Source organism: Chiloscyllium plagiosum, chromosome 32, assembly GCF_004010195.1.
Source record: "Chiloscyllium plagiosum isolate BGI_BamShark_2017 chromosome 32, ASM401019v2, whole genome shotgun sequence".
NCBI classification, from domain to species: Eukaryota; Metazoa; Chordata; class Chondrichthyes; order Orectolobiformes; family Hemiscylliidae; genus Chiloscyllium; species Chiloscyllium plagiosum.
In genome coordinates, this window is record NC_057741.1 from 23,667,950 (window position 1) to 23,685,618 (window position 17,669).

The 17,669-nt window shown below is 37.9% G+C and overlaps 1 protein-coding gene across 1 annotated transcript in view; it reads left to right on the top strand.

The window, feature by feature from the left end:
* The window catches only part of LOC122539417 (limbin-like), a 173,184-nt gene extending 156,591 nt beyond the window's left edge, over nt 1-16,593 (top strand). Inside the window, exons 20-22 of the mRNA XM_043674234.1 lie at nt 9,202-9,389; nt 10,950-11,051; nt 14,628-16,593. Coding sequence (XP_043530169.1) covers nt 9,202-9,389; nt 10,950-11,051; nt 14,628-14,898 — 561 coding nt within the window. The 3' untranslated portion in view covers nt 14,899-16,593. The remainder of the gene's footprint in view (nt 1-9,201; nt 9,390-10,949; nt 11,052-14,627) is intronic.
* Nucleotides 16,594-17,669: the final 1,076 nt, after the last annotated feature.

The following is a 17,669-nucleotide window of genomic DNA, read 5'->3' on the forward strand; positions in this document are numbered from 1 at the left end:
TGTGTTTCAAGACATCCAGCACCACCTCCTCTGTAATATGGACATTTTTCAAGATGCCACTATTTATCTCCCCACATTCTATATCTTCTACATCCTTCTCCACAGTAAACACTGATGCAAAATACTCATTTAGTGTCTCACCCATCTCCTGCAGTTCCACATGGGGATGGCCTTCCTGATCTTTAAGGGCCCCTATTCTCTCCCTAGTTACCCTTTTGTCCTTAATATATTTGTAAAATCCCATCGGATTCTCCTTAATTCTATTTGCCAAAGCTATTTCATGTCCCCTTTTTTCCCTCCTGATTTCTTTCTTAACTACACTTCTAATGCCTTTATATGCTTCTAGGGATTCACTCGATTTCTGCTGTCTGTACCTGACATATGCTTCCCTTCTTTTTCTTGACTAAAACCTCAATTTCTTTAGTCATCCAGCATTCCCTACACCTACCAGCCTTGCCCTTCACCCTAACAAGAACATGCTGTCTCTGGACTGTTGGTATCTCACATTTGAAGGCTTCCCATTTTCCAACCATTCCTTTACCTATGAACATTCTGCCCCAATCAACTTTTGAAAATTCTTGCCTAATACTGTCAAAATTGGTCTTAGACCTTTAACTTTTAAGTCTGGTCTATCCTGGTCTGGGCGGGGGGGCGGGGCGGGGGGGTCTATTGTACAACCCAAGTAAGATGATCATTCCTTTTTCACTTCTCAGTTCCATCCACATAACTTCCCTGGATGTATTCCCAGGAATATCCTCCCTAAGTACAGCTGGAATATTATCCTCAATCAAAACTACTCCTCCTCCTCTCCTGCTCCCCTTTATATAGCATCTATGCCCTGGAACATTAAACTACCAGACCTGTCCATCCCTGAGCCACATTTCTTTAATTGCTGATATTCCGGTCCCATGTTCCTAACCATGCCCTGAGTTCATCTGCCTTCCCTGTTAGGTCTCTTGTATTGAAATAAATGCAGTTTAATTTATCAGTCCTGCCTTGTTCTCTGCTTTGTTCCTACCTGTCCTGACTAATTGATTGTATTATCAAACTTATTGAGAAGGTAAAAAAGCAATCTGGCTCATGAGTGATTTGAGATCAGTTAAAATGAATAATCTATGGCAGTGAATCTGAATTGATATCTAAAGCATATTTCCTACAACAATAAAAGAGATCACATTGCTTGATCTGATCTTTCCAGCAGATCACATTTTCTGTTGCGTGTTTGTTTACATTGTTTACTATACAAACGCAAGATGTGGAGGTACCGGTGTTAAACTGAAGTGCACAAAGTCAGAAGGCACATGGCACTAGGTTAAAGTCCAACAGGTTAATTTGAAATCACAAGCTTTCGGAACGCTGCCCCTTTGTCAGGCAAACTTCACCTGACGAAGGAGCAGCTCTCCGAAAGCTTGTGATTTGAAATAAATCTGTTGGCCTATAATCTGGTGTCGTGGGACTACTGACTTTATATAAACACATGCAAGTATTCCAAAAGGAAGAACATAGAAACAATTATATTGAGTATTTCCTGACCTATTTTTACTCATTTGTATCTACTGTCAACGGTGCAAGCAAGAAGGCTCTCTCCTGGTACATTTTATTTAAAGCAAATGTATATTATTATTTAAGTGATTTTTGCTGTAAATAAAGTCTAATAATGATGTGCACACCCCCTACATTACGTTTCTATTACCTATTGTGTGTATTTATATTGATCATGTCGACCTCTTGATTATTTGGAATACCTCATCATCCTCACACTTCTGGTCCCATCGGTGCTAGTTAATAGAATGTTTGCTGTTCAACATTTTCTCTCATGCTGTAATGTCATATTTGTAAGGTACCATTTAGTCGTCTTGCCTGCTACCTTTGTTCCAGTTTTCTGTCAAGCTTTTTTGTCTTTCCTGTTTCAACTTCTTTGCTGAGGCTCCCATTCTCCACTTTGTTGTTTCTCATCTTCTGTGTTTTCCTTTGTTTCTTTCAGCATTTATCTCATCAGTGTTTTGCCTTTTGATTTTCCTATTTAGGACATGTTCAATCCCACCTTTTCAAGAATCACACTGGAGCATTATAACTGGCTAACTTTGATCCATGTCACACCAAATTTTTCCTTTTTATGTTTTCACATTCAAGCTACAATGCAAATGGAACTTGGTATGTTGTGTCCAGGATGCCTATTGTCCCTCATCCATCTCTCCATGCCTCATTTATTTGCATCTAAGTGCTCTTCCTATTAATATTTCCCATCATAATTTCCTTTTTGTTATCTTTTCTGCACAATTTGACACTGAAAATATTTAATTCTTTTGTTATTAGATTGAGAGTAAGCGAGGTGCTCTGTTCTATGGTTATTTCAACACAAGACATTCCCCGCAGAACGGTCAATGAACTAAAAAATTTACTTATCCCTTTTAGTTTCAAGAGTTTTCATTAAACAATGTCCTGCAGCATGGCTATGAACACAATAAAAGGTTAGTTTAGGTTGTAAATTTGCACACTGAGCTGGCAGGTTGATTTTCAGATGTTTTGTCACCCTGCTAGGTAACATCATCAATGAGCCTCCGGTGAAGCACTAGTGTTCTGTCCCACTCTCTGTTTGTGTGTCTTGGTCTGTTAACGTGGGTGATATCATTTCCAGTTCTTTTTCACAGAGGCTGGTAAAAGTTTAGTTCATTATGGCAGCTGTTGCTCAAAGTTGTTTAACTAAAAACTGATCAAGTTACGAGCTAAAATATAGAGAGAAAGATTGAAGGTAAATAAGGAGAAAAGTTATGCATCAAAATGAAAATGAGATCAATCTGTATGATTGTTGGAAGCCTGGCTTGATTGAAGATTGTCTATCCAAAGTAAAGGTCATTATAACTTGAAGTCAGGTTAAGGAGCTGTGATGGTTTTTGTTATTGAATAGTTGAGTGTTGCTCTGAGTGGGCTGAGCAGTACAGGTCCTAAAAGGAAGTGAGGTTTCTTTGTTTCACTTTTATAGCATTGCAGATTGGTAGCCTGGTTCAGTAGAGCTGTCTAAGATACATTTTTCCTGTTGAGAAACATTCACTGCTTCAAGATGTTTCGTTCATGGTCTCTGCACAAAGTGGTCATGTGCACAGATCAAAAATTAAAATGGCTGCTGTCCCTGTTTCAGGCTTCCGTGTTAGGTACTGGGTTAGCATAAAGTAATTAACTTGTTAATTGTCTCAGCCATTAGCTTCAATAACTCTTTTTAAGACAAGTTTTTTTTCTGTTGAACTAGGAAGAGCTATTGACACCCCCCGAGGAATTGTTGTTAAGAAGTTTCTGTTTACCTTTAGAAAGGTTCACTGAATTTCATAAGGTCTTTTGTGGTCCACATGGTCTAGAGATCATTTCTGCCTGGTTCCAGCAGCAGCTGAATTCATGATGGTGATCACGTGACTTCTGGGAGCCATTTTTTTCAGATTATTTGTGTCCATTGTAAAGCCAGACTAGCTGTCTTCACAAAATATTTGACGTTATAAGTAATGACATTGTTTTATTAGCCTATTCTAATTGGGAGCTTGGTCTATTTTCAGTAGATTGAGAGAAGAGTGGGACTGTAGATTGTATATAAGTCAAACAGTAAAGACGTATTAGGCAGAAAATAAAGGGATATAAGAGTAGTTTGAGCTTGAATGCCACAGAATTGAAGTTCCTTTCTTTAATGAAAATGCCACATTTGAGGACAAAATGTTATAAAATCCAAGAGTTGCTGAAGGGATGGCATCATTCAAAATGAAATCCCAGATGTGAAAGGACACTTCACTATATCGCGTCCTTGGAGACATTAGAATAATGAGCTTCTGAAAAGATCAATAAATGTTTCTCTGGCCTTTTGGAACAAACTTCTCTTTAATGACAAAATATTTCCTTTATTGCACTGCAGTGATTGATCACTTGATATTGCCATTTGCCTCTGACTGCTGCAATTGGATTTTGAGGATTTACCGAGAAGCAGCGAGGATTGAGGCAAATGACTGCCCCAATTCCCCTGAGTCAAATGTAATTCTCTTTCTTTATTTGAATTTGTTTTTATCGTTGGATTCGTTTTTCTTCAGGCACTCACTATGATAATGAATATTCCTGAGGTAAAAAAACAGCTAGAATTGTGAGCTATGCAGCTTGGTGCTCCATTAACTGAAGAGATGTGAGCACTGTTAAAATGCTAATGGCAGTGAAGTTGTTCTAAATGTCTTCTTTCTTTTCAGTTGGCCTTCGCACGAGCTGCTTTTTTCCTACACCCAGTACCCATCCTTTCCAGTGATCAATTATGATGAGTGATTCCAGTGGTTTGGGGAGTATACTGGACTGTCTGATAACCTTACCCCTTAACAGCTGCAAAAGATGAAAATATTTTATTAACAGATAAATAGAGCATCCTAACCTTTTGGCACAATGGTAATGTCCAGCCTCTGGGCCAGAAGGTTTGAGTTCAAGTCCCACTTGTTCCAGAGGTGTCTTAACACTTATAAATAGGTTGAGTGAAAATATTTCAAGGGCTGTTATGGTGGAATGGTAACGTCCCTAACTCTGGGCTAGAGGCCTGAGCTCAAGTCTCACCTGTCTCGTAAATGTCATAACATTTTTAAACAAATTGATTAAAAATATTTAAAAGTAGGTCAGTGCAATGAATGCTGGTTTTAACCAGGTTAAAAATCACACAACACCAGGTTATAGACCAACAGGTTTTTTTGGAAGCACTAGATTATGGAGCACTGCTGCTCCATCAGGTAGATGTTGAACAGGATCATAAGACACAGAATTTATAGCAAAAGATCACAGTGTCATGTCACTGATACGATATATTGAACAAACCTAGATTGCTGTTAAGTCTCTCATCTTTTAGAATGGGTTGCAGGTTTCGGTTCATTAATACGTAAATCCCAGAACTTCTCTTAAATCACAATCTCGAGATAATGTAAGGTTTTATCAAAAAAAGGTGACTTCTCAGATTAGACAAAGCACTAAAAGTGTGAAATTAGAGTCAGTCTGTATCCCAATCTTGAGTCAGATTATAAAATCTTAAGTTATCTCGAGAACCTTTTATTTATAAAACCTTAAGTTATCTCGGGAATGTGACTTAAAAGAAGTTCTGGGATTTACCTATTCATGAACTGAAATCTGAAACCCATTCTGAATGATGAAAGACTTAAGAACAGTCTAGTTTCGCTCAGTATATTGTTTCAGTGACATGACACTGTGATCTTTTGCGATAAATTCTGTGTCTTATGGTCCTGCTCCACAGTTATCTGATGAAGGAGCGGCGCTCCAAAAGCTAGTGCTTCCAAATAAACCTGTTGGACTTTAACCTGTTGTTGCTTGATTTTTAACTTTGTCCCCCCCCCCCCGCCTCCCAGTCCAACACTGGCACCTCCACATCATGGCTTTTAACCATGTTGAAAGATTGGCACAGGGAAATACCCTGGCAGTGTACTATCACATTCTGATTGAAAAGCTCATCCTGGCCTTTGTACAGTATTGACAGCTCTATCCAGAAGAAAGGAGAGGTTTTTGAAACACTTCTTTGTGCAAATGATTACCATTAAACCTGAAATATTAGCAAAATTAGAATTTACCTGTATGATTGAGATAGAAATGGTTTCGGTTTCTCATTAAAATAAACAAAATAATCAATCAGCTTTGAGTGAACATTGTTCAAATATGCTCAATGGCACCAAGGAGGTATTGTGTTGTTCCTGGGAAGATCTGCTGGATCTAGTACATTCACTTCAATTCAGGAGTGATACCAGTAATAATTCAGACTAGAGTGATATACCACCTTGTTAGTTTGTGGTGTGTGTACTGTAACCCAATCTTATGAAGGTGTGGTTCTTAAGGGGTTGACATGTATGTTTGATGGTGGTCAGCTTTTGGTCTAATGAGAAGAGACTTATAGAGTGAATAAAATCCAGTTTATTCCAATCTGTGCAACTATTTATCAATTGCACATTACTGTTAATGCTGGGGGCTCCTAGACTTCAGTTTGTCTTGCATGAGACCTTACTTTACTCAGCAAACCCTCATGACAACACTGCAATGGCTTGTGCTTATTGCACTTAATCAAGTATTACCCTTTTAAATCCCATAGATGTGACATATGGACTATTTCAGTTTTGTTTGTAAGCAACTGGCTAAATCGCTCCTCCGGCCTCATACCATTTTAGAGAAAATTGGAAAATAAATCAAAACATGGCTATGGGCCAGTTATATTTTGTCACTCGTCCAAACACAACATTAAATTTTTTTGGCCACGTTCTTCTTATTTAATCAACTCTGACTTAGCGCAGGTGCTGTGCAGAAGTAGCTAGCAAGCAACAGAAGATCAGACCCAATTTCCCCTGGCAGCATTGTCGTGTTATAAATGCAAATGGAAATGGCCAGACTGACACCTGGCTTGGCTTCTAAACAGAGTTATTTTCAAGGAGAAGCTAAGCAATTTATTTCTATGCCAAATATTGTCGCAGAGTATATTAGGCAACTGTTTGGTCAAATGGAAGCCATGGCAGTATTAGTCATTTGGCTCTCCAAGTGATTTTCTTAAAGCAAAACTATCACTCCTGCATTGGCGGCAAGATCATGTTTTGTCTATTGACTTTATGCGTGTGCATTTAGAGTCATAAAATTGTAGAGGTGTACAGCACAGAAACAGACCCTTCTGTCCAACTTGTTCATGCCGACCAGATATCCCAAATTAATCTAGTCCCATTTGCCAGCACTTGGCCCATATCCCTCTAAACCCTTCCTATTCATATACCCATCCAGATGCCTTTTAAATGTTGACATTGTACCAGCCTCCAGCACATCCTCTGGCAGCTGATTCCATACACGCATAACCCTCTGCATTGGTCTCTTTTACATTTTTCCTCTCTCACCCTAAACCTATGCCTTCTAGTTCTGGATGCCTTCACCCCAGAGAAAAGCCTTTGTCCATTTATCATTTGCTCAGATTTTGCTGTTATCTGGGCACTAAACAGTACAGCTAGAGTTGCACTTCCACATTTACGTTTTGTGCATTGTTACGTGCTGAAATTGTGTGCATGGCTGAAAATACACATCTGGGACTTGACTAAACCAGTCAATTAATTGTGTATCTCCTTGGCCATTTAGATTAAAAGATTGAAACATTGTAGCAGAAGGTTGAGAATGAAGTGTTAAGGTAAAGTAAGTAAATTCAATGTCAAATCAGGAACAGAAAGAGACAAAAATAAAGACTGCATTAAAAAAAACAAGTAGAAAGAAGTTGAAATTTTAGTTTGCTATTTAAAATCACCAAACTGTTAAATCCTAAAGAAATGATAGGTTAGCTATTTGAAGCATCCTGTTTAGACATGTTATGACACCCACAGGGCAAGAGGACCTTGAACCCAAACCTCCTGACACAGAGCTAGGGACACTACCACAACGCCACAAGTCTTTATCTGCTCTTCTGCTAGTTAGTTTACTGGACTAGATTGATTGCCAATACTTAACACTTACCGTGGCAGACAACTTGGTTTGGTGTGGACCAGTTCAGTTTGTATCAACAGTACAATTACAACAACTTTATGACTTCCAATACATGGCAACCATTGGGATGATAACAAGATACCAGGACAATTTTGTGATGAATCCACAAGGTGGTAAAGAGATGGATAAGATGGAGCCATAAGTTAGCATGGCAATTGAGCATGTATTTAATGCAAGGTCATCTTGGTAAATGAGTTAAAGCTAGTTTTTGCTGTTCTGAAGCTTGTTAAACAGTTGGGAGACATTGAAAATATCTGCTAGCTCTCATTCGAGAAACTGCATAGCATTCCAGTGGCTAGCACTTCAATGGACACCATCTTTTCACTGCATTTGGTATTTGGTGGTAAACAAAGTGTTGAATTTGTTTTTCAAGCGCGCGTTATGGGATATTTGCCAGTTCACAATTAGTGCTCCTGGAACAATGAAGAACTGTCTTTAGACAAATAAGACACCCCCAAAAAAAACTTTTTCAGACATGTTTTGTCAAAACTTTGTGGGCAGTCAAGCAACATTCATCCCAAAAATTCACTAAATGCTCCTTCACCTTTTTTGTATACCTTATATGGTTCACCCGGCAAGATATTAGTGCTTGATCAAGGTATTCTTTGCCAGGACTCTTTCTGGATTGGCTGAGGACTGGGAGAAGGATATTAGGGCAGACATGGCTGCACTAGCTATAATGGAAAGACGTACAAGCTAATGTACATCTATTCCTTGATAGGCAGGGGATATTTCTCCTCCTGGATCTCTGTCACTGCGATCTCCAATGCTCCAGAACCTGTGCACAGTCTCAGGCTGTCCCTGATTCATCCTGCGGTGTGTTATCAGCTACAGCAGTGCACACCATGAGTGGAAGGGGAGTGAGTGCACTTAAACCACCACAAAAATTGCACCTTAACACTTGTGTGCTAAACCTACAGGTTTCTGCTTAGCATCTGCAGGCAAGTCCAATTTAAGAGAATCAGCAATGAGAACCAAAATCGTCAGCTAAATTCAGTCTTTCACACATCCATGTTTTATTCAACCAACATCCGTCAAGAGTCGCAAAATTCCTGATTCCTGATGAAGGGCTTATGCCCAAAACGTTGATTCTCCTGCACCTCTGACACTGCCTGACCCGCTGTGCTATTCCAGCGCCACATATTTCAATTCTGACTTTCCAGCATCTGCCGTCTTCATTTTCTGTCAAACACCCATCAAGAGTTTGTTTTCACACTTTGATCAAAATGCCCCACGGGACTTTCAAAAAACTAATGGCAGAACAGCGCAACTGGGAAACAATCTTTGGCTATGTGTGTAACCATATATTTACCTTTTGTCTGAAGTCACTGTACATCCTACATGTTAATAATAACCAGTAGCATTAGCCTCGATATTATTTTGACAGCAAAATTTGATGTTGGGATGATAATTATTTTCAAGTGTTTGAATTTGGCATATGATGATTGTGTTTGTAGGCTACTTTCAATACAAGATTCCACCATTATTTGGATTTTGAAACATCTGGATTTAAAACTGCTCATTCCCACCACTACATAACATTTTGTACATGCCTATCAGCCATTTTCAGTTGTGTGCAGGAATCGAAACATTTGAGCAGTTTTTTATTGAATTTCCACTTGATGCATTCTTGTCTATAATACACAAAGTGACATTTTTCTTATCAACCTTTTCTCTTTATTGTAGGAGATGAAGCTGGCAGCTTATCTTGTGGAGCAGCTGGAAGTGCCAATGACTGAGTTTCAGGCACTGCTAAATCTGCTCCTCCCCAATGCTACTGAGGAGGAATCCACTCTGATTGTAAATGGAATATATTCTGAGAGAATTATTAGCAGTAAGATAAATAAGGATAAAGCAGATGAGAGTGGGAAAAGGTAAGAATTATTGATGTAGAAAAAAATAGTTGTTACTGGTCTTTGAAGTCAACCTTTTGCAGCAATTTGCTGATGCACGCTTTTCTGTTTTGTTGCAATGTGCAATAAGATTGATATCTTAACTCGAGAAGGCAAATTCAAGTGGAAGGCAGTAACTATAAGATAACATGGACAGGATTTCAGATTTGTGTTTCAGTGACAGATTGAAATATGTTCCTTTCCCCTTTTCTTAACCGGATAAAGTGTACAGTTTGAAGCCTCCTTACACAGTCGCTGGTTCTGATCAGTATTACAACTATTGTGAGTTGTCCTTCATCTTGGCCAAGTTTTGTATTCCCAGGGACTCATTAATAGGAAATTCAGGTATTTCTGTGCTTGAGCAAGACAGCTTGTCATCTTAGATCAAACCAGCTTGAGCTGTCAACCTATAAAGAAGCAAGTTCTTGAAAGCAGCCAAGTGAGAAGGCAGATTTTCATCCGACTGTGGGCTCAGAGGGTTGCTTTGCAACATTTCCATATGCATTGTAACCATGAATTCTCGCAGCAATCTTCAAGCAACTGCTGTTTATCATCCAGTTACTTATTTATTGATATTATTTGTTTCCCTCAAACACAAATGATCCTTTTCTTTTGCTCTTATAGATAGAAGGCTTCCTTCGTAGTGGTGTTTTGTTATATTATCCCAATATGTTGTGTCTGGCTGATTTGAAATTGATTAGTTAGCAGCATAGTTTTATTCATAATAAGGGTCTTCATCAGGCTGATTGTGATTTTCTTAATTGGTTTCCCTACAGAGAAATGCATTTTCCCCCCTAGGCCTGTACATTCTCATGTGCTTCCCTTTTTATCCTCACTACACATAATTGTTAGGCTTGAATCTTTCTCCAAGGAAATCAGATGGCACTTTTTAACGGAATTTCGACGACAGCATTTGACTTGCTCTGAAGTCAACTGGAAGAAACCATAGATGAAACAGAGCTTGAAAAGAAATGGGTGAATGGGAGAGGAGAGGAGAAAGAGTATAAACAAACAAGAGAGAAAGGGAAATGGTTCATAAACTGTCTCTAAATTATAAAAACAAAAAATGCTGCAGACACGAAAGAGGTTGGGTATGTGAAAAAAGAGACATAATTAATAATTCAGCTCAATCATTAAGTATCAGAAGTGGACAAAATTAAAGATGTAAAAGATTTTAATCAGTGCAGAGCTAGTTTTGGGGGAGGGAAGACTCAAAGGGAATATCAGTGATAAAGGGGAAGGTAGGAGAGATTAAATTTTTAAAAAGTGATGATTGTGCAAAGCAAAAATGGACAAAGGAGAAAGTAAGAAAAAAAAACAAGGAATTGTAAATAGTTACTAATAGTTGTCTGAAATAAGGCAGTGGTTATGATGGAATTTGTTGAACTCAGTGTTAAATCCAGAAGGTTGTGAAGAAGTGCTGAATCTAAGGTTTGCAACCAACTGTAGTGTGATAATGATAACCAGCATCTTCAGAGCTAAATGTGGATCCCCAGAGTTTTGTCTATCTGATTTGTTACAGTTTCCATCTACTTTTACTAGGAGACTTCAGAGGTCAAAGAAATCACTTGACCTAAAACTGAGAAGCAAGCTCATTGGTGAATACCAGGAGAATATACATACTCCCTGCAGCAACAAAAGAAGGTAATAATTGTTAATGGTGCATGATCATTTCTCCAAATTGAAACTACCATTCAGAAGCATAAATGCTAGATTAGCATAGCAAAACATTAAAAATAATTATAATTTATTTCATACAATTACATTCATACAAATACTTATATAGGTGACTACACACTATTAATGTTAACTATTACTTTTTTTTAAAATTCCAATAGTTATGTTGATAGTCCAGTCAACGAAGAGATTATTAGTGCAGCTTTAGGTTCTGCATATTAGAGTACCAAGGTTTATAGACACCTCTGTTGATTTAACTGATACCACTAGGAGCAGAATAGAATCCCTGAAGTGTGGGAGAAGGCCATTTGACCCATCAAGTCCACAATGACCCTCTGAACAGCTCCCCCCACCTCCACTAGACACACACCTCTACACTGTAACTCTGCACTTCCCATGGCTAATCCACCCAGCCTGCACATCTCTGGACAATTTAGCACAGCCAATCCATGTAAACTGCACATCTTTGGACTATGGGAGAAAACCCCCACACAGACATGGGGAGAATGTGCAAACTCCACTCTGTTTTGCCCTGGGTTGTTATGAAGCACTACAATTGGTTCTAACATCTCTGGATTAGAGAATAAAAGGAAAAAAGGAAAGGTGCTCTCCTTGTATCCATTAATGAGTAATCCCTGCTGCCATGATGTTTCTACTGTTTAACTTACATCAGGGTTGTAAGATTACAAAGTATATTTTAATAAAAAATTGGAAATCAGAAGAGAAAAGGACAGAAGAAATTGAATAGATGCTGCAGTTGCAGAAAGGAATAGATTAACATATAATCTACTAATTATTTATTGAGAAAGTATAAGAATATGTTAATAAATAAGATATGGGCAAAATATGCAAATAAATAGGAATATTTTGGAAATGAATCTGTACATTTGCTGATGACACTAAAGTGGAAAGTTCACAAATGGTAAAAAGGATTGTAAAGGAATTCTGTAAGACATAAACGGGTTGATGGAATGGGTAGACAGGTGGAAAATGTAATTCAGTATGTATAAGTAACAGCAGGTAATTCATTTTTAGATGGAAACCAATAAATGGCTTGCATACCATCTGTCTGTCATGCAGACAGGTCATTTGGTTAACCGGTATATGCTCATGTTTATGTTCCGCACAAAGCTTCATTGCTCTATTTTATCTTGCCCTACCAACATATTTCTTTAGTCCTTTCTCCATCATGTTTGTATTTAGTTTTCCCTTAAATGTATCTATGCTATTGGAGTCAACCATTCTACTTGTGCGTTCTAAACACTCACCAAAATGAGAGTGTACAGTTAATGGGAACCGACTGCAGGTGAAGTGGAAAAACTAGGGTTTCACATTCATAATTCTCTGAAAGTACAAGTCCAGGCAGACCTGTAAAGAGAACATTGGACAGTTAACATTTAGAAATGGGAGCATTGCATCTGTATGGCTTTTAAGAGTTAAGTACAATAGCCACCAGTCTTCCAGTTGAACAAAAGCATTTTTTTTAAAAATCAAATTTTTTATATCAAACAGTACCCAGCAACTAAACTATCTTTACTGAGCAATTTATCATGGGTTGTAAATAGCATTCTTATGTTTGCCTGTCGTGATTGTTCAAAGAAAATTGTATTCATTTATCTTAAAGTTATTTTGAATGCTGATAACATCAATTGTTAATAAACCCAATTGATTTTTTTTGTTTGTTTTGTCGAACTTTATGGCAGAGTCGGTCTAAGTATAAAGTTCAGGTTTCATATGATCATAAGTAGTTTAATAATTCAAGCTAAAATGCCTGTTAGGTTATTGAAGAAATCATGTACCCGGCTATTAATATAAATGTTATAATCGATCAGTGAAAGATGAAAAAAAAATAGAACTCATTTTGGTATAATACCTTTACAATTTTAAGTTTCTGAACTGCTGTACTACCAATAAGTACATCTAGTCAAAACATAGTAGCTTATTGGCAAACGTTAAGTTTCCACAAATAGTCAGTTGTTTGACCAGAAAATCTGTTCTAATGGTGTTGAATGAGGGATAGATATTCGCCAGGACACTAAAGAGAATGCCACACACTTTGAATAATGTTGGGGGATCTTTCACTTCTACCTGTTAAGGCAGGTGTGGCTTTCATTGAACATCTCATTCAATTACCTGTTGAACTTTCTAGAGTGGGGCTTAAAGCCATGACCAGCCTCGTCAGGTGAGAATGCTACTACTGTGTCAAGTTTCCAATGAGATGAGATGTAATTTTAATTAATACACAATGCGTTCGTTACAAGTTTCATCTTCATTGATTACTTAAAAGTTTCTGGTGCAGAAATCCAATTGTTTGAAACCTTTTCATTTGTTTTTAGTAATATTGAGGGTAATTTTCCACTTGCTAGTTGTGTATGATCATCCCTTCCAGCTCCAAGTTGAATACTTTCCATCTACCAACTTAAAAGACCTGTTACCAATCTGCCACATTTTCCATTTGTTTTGCTATGATGATAATATTTTAATATATTGTAATTTCTGAACAAATGCTAATTTTCCAGCCAGGAAATCAAATGAAACGTCCACAAAATCTCCTCTTCTATGCACTTGGCTTCCCACTAAAAAAGTCTGGCACATACATTCCCTCATCTAGTTTCCTTCTTATTGATAATTCATTCGTGGAATGTTGATGTTACTAGCAAGGATAGCAATTTTTTGCCTATCCCTAATTGTTCTTGAGTGAGCTCTCTTCTTAAACCGCTGCCATCTATGTTGTGTGCGGGCACCCAGGTTGCTGTTGGGTAGTGGATTCCAGCTACTTAACCCTGTGATGAAGGGCATGTGTAGAATCCCTCACATTCTATACTTTACCTATTTTAATGGGTAGGTGTATAATGTTGTCCTAAAAACAAGACTGATGTGTATTCTTGGTGCCAATATTGTCTAATGCTAGAAGGAGGCAGTGGAACAGTGGTAATGTTACTGGGCTAGTTATTCAGATGCTGTGGGGACACTCGTTCAAATCCCACCAAGGCAGCTAGTGGAATTTGAATTTAATAAAAATCTGAAATTAGGAGTCTGTTGACGACCATGAAACCATTGTGGATTGTCATTAAAGTCCTATCTGGTTCACTAGGGTAGTAAATCTGCTGTCCTTACCTGGTCTGGACTACAAATGAATCCAGACTCAGAACAATTGACTCATAACTGCCCTCCAAAATGACCTGGAGGAACACTCAATTCAAGGGTAATGAGAGGTAGGCAACAAATATTAACCCAGCCAGGGACACACTAATCTCAAGAATAAATGATAATTGTTTAAACATTGCATAGCTGTGAGTCAGGGCATTATAGGATGCAGTGAATATTTGAACTTGGCTGGATATTTTGCAAAATGATCTGGGGAATTTATTCAATTGTACAAGTTAATGGACTGATGGAAGAGTAGGCCTTCTATTTAGTTTGTAATAATTTTGCAAAGTGATGAGTGTCTTAATAAGTGTGAGTTGAGAGCTCAGTAAAAGATTACATTGTTCAATTGTGATTGTCATACAGCTGATCAAAATGTTTGTCTTTTCTGTGCAGCATATTGAAGAAGGAGCGACTCCAACTCATGAAACAAGTGTCCTTCTCTCCTGACTATGGTTCCCCTAAGGTCTCTCCTGTTAAAGTTGATGATCGTCATGAATCAATTGATGAAGCACTGGGGCAAGTTGTAAATATGCCCGATACAGGGGAAAAAGTCTTTGTATTCCGCATCAAGGAACTACATCACGCTTCAGATGTCCAACCAAAGAAAAAGAAAAAGCGCAATTTTCTAAATTATAAAAGAGCAGCAGTGGCTAACTTGGATTGACTATGAATTAATTCAAGATTAGCATTATGTTGCCAAATGACTAACTTTGGAGCCTTTTAACCTATAAACTATAGCTACAATGATAACTTCCTCTAAAAAAATGGAAATGGTCAATTTGATTGTTGTTCATGAGTTGTCAAAATTAAGGGGAAACTTGCAAATCTTTTGAAACCTGCAACACATTAGCAATCTCAAATATAGCCAACTCGTCACAGCAGAAGCATCAATCATAATGTAATTATCCTTTGGTGTTTCTCAGGTCGACAACTAGCTGGCATAAATGTCAAAACTTTATTCATCAAACTGAGATATGGACAATAATTTTGTAGAATGCTTCAGCAATGATTCAGAAAACTGCAGTTTAATTATCAGTTTTGGATTAATTGATAACTTCTGTAATGGAGACATGAAAGTAGAATGCTGACTGATCAAAGGTCCTGACCGTCTGTTAATGGACTAAGGTAATAAGTGTGGGAGCTTGCCATGAACTGTTTCTTCAAGTGCTGATGTTATGGAGGAGGAAGCAAGCAAAATCTAAGTTACACTTTTGGAAAGAGCTCACCAATAAACTCATGAAAACTGTTACAGAGTAGCAGTGATGGATAAATATCAGCGTGAAAAGTTTACAGATGTGGTGATTTTTCTCTGCCACTGGTAATAAGTAGCAAAGAGTTGAATACAATTTTTTCTGATTTAATTGGCACACTCCAATCTCAATGTGATGAACCTCAGCTTCTACAGTGCAATGTTCTGTTACTGTGGTATACTTGTTACTTGGAGTGGTCATGGGTTGCACGGTTTTGTCTTAAATTTTACAATGTCTCTTCCTCCTGTTCTGTTGTGATGCACTCAGAAATGGCTGTTACACTCATATATGTTACTCTGATACTCTTGTTTGATGTGTTACTCCTTTCACTTCTGTAATGATGATTCTAAATTGTCCTCTATATAAAACTCAGCAAAACCTCACAATTTTTGATTTGTATCTGCTGGTGTGGTTTGCTAAGTGACCACACTAATCTTAAAAAGCAAAAGTATTTCTTTAACTCCTTTTTTATTTCTCCTTCTTTGATAGATAGGGATTCAGGTAAATGGTTTGCAGCTCTTTGTGCCAAATACATTATCATATTTGTTTTCAAAACAGCTATTTGAATATGATGCAGTGTAAACGTTATTATAGTTTATCTGGTTTATTTGTAACTAAACATAAAATGTGGTAATATAACTTTTTTTGAGAATTTTAACCTGTGTGACATTCCTGCTTTTTAAACTGAAAACACCTGAGTAGGAATCTACCCTTTGGTACCTATATCCCTTTATCTGAAGGATATTTTCCCTGATTAATTTTTAACTTGCCATGATTTGCAATTGTCACTCCAGAAGATCTTTTTGCAATGTGGTTATATCCTGCTTTGAGTTAAGAAAATCAAAACAGTACACAGTACTCAAAGTGTGGGTGTCTTACCAAGGCTGTAGGTAATTGTAGTGGGGGTGCTTTACTCATATGCTCCAATCTCTTCATAACAAGAGTTAACATGTATCATTTGCCCTCTTAATTGCTTGCTGTACCTGCTGGTTAATTCCCTATGATATTTGTTTACAAGGATACTAACACACAAGTGATAAGTAACTTTCCTCAATTTCTTACAAAACTATTTTAAAAATTGTTTTTCCTACAAAAGCTGATAAATTTATTTATCCCCACAATAAATTTCATCTGCTGTGTATTTGCTCACTCATATAACCTGGGTCCAGCAAATGAGAAGGCTCCACTTCAGGAATGCTGGAGAGTCACATGTCAGCAAGAAACTTCTATTTAAATTCAATTCTGAATGAGTTAAATGATTCTTGTATTAGGAAACAGTGTCTTTCCCTGTGTTGCAGTCTACAAAGCTTTTGCGATCTCCTCTGTATTCCTCATGACTGGTCTGATTTGGGAAAAATTGCAACTTGAATATGAGAACAACTTGTTAAATCTCCCAGCAAAGGTACAACGTCCCAGATCACGGACAGCCTAATCCTAATGGTTATATTTATTTCTTTAGTGTTGTATTTAATTGTTAAGTCTCCAACCAGGCATCCTTGATGTGTTTTTATTGTGGTTCAGTTGATAGCTAGTTCATAGTTACAGATCTACCCTGCATATTTGTGGGCGGCACGGTGGCACAGTGGTTAGCACTGCTGCTTCACAGCGCCAGAGACCCAGGTTCAATTCCCGCCTCAGGCGACTGACTGTGTGGAGTTTGCACGTTCTCCCCGTGTCTGCGTGGGTTTCCTCCGGGTGCTCCAGTTTCCTCCCACCATCCAAAGATGTGCAGGGTCAGGTGAATTGGCCATGCTAAATTGCCTGTAGTGTTAGGTAAGGGGTAAATGTAGGGGTATGGGTGGGTTTCGCTTTGGCGGGTCGGTGTGGACTTGTTGGGCCGAAGGGCCTGTTTCCACACTGTAATGTAATCTAAAATCTAATCTAATCTAATTTGCTTTGCTCAAAAACAACTTCATCTTGAGTCACTTTTGTGACAGTTTTGTCAGTGATAGTTTGCTGCCAACTTCAACTGTTTCCTGTATAACAGTTTCAATAACACGTTCTTAAAAAAATTGACTTTGCCATGGTTAATCAGGTTATAGTACTGTTTTATTAATATGCATGTGCTCAAATGAATGTTAGGCGAAAATGAGGATAGAAACATACAGCACAGTACAGGCCGTTCAACCCACGATGTTGTGCCAAGGATTAATCCTAATCTAAACTAAAATAACCTAACCTACTT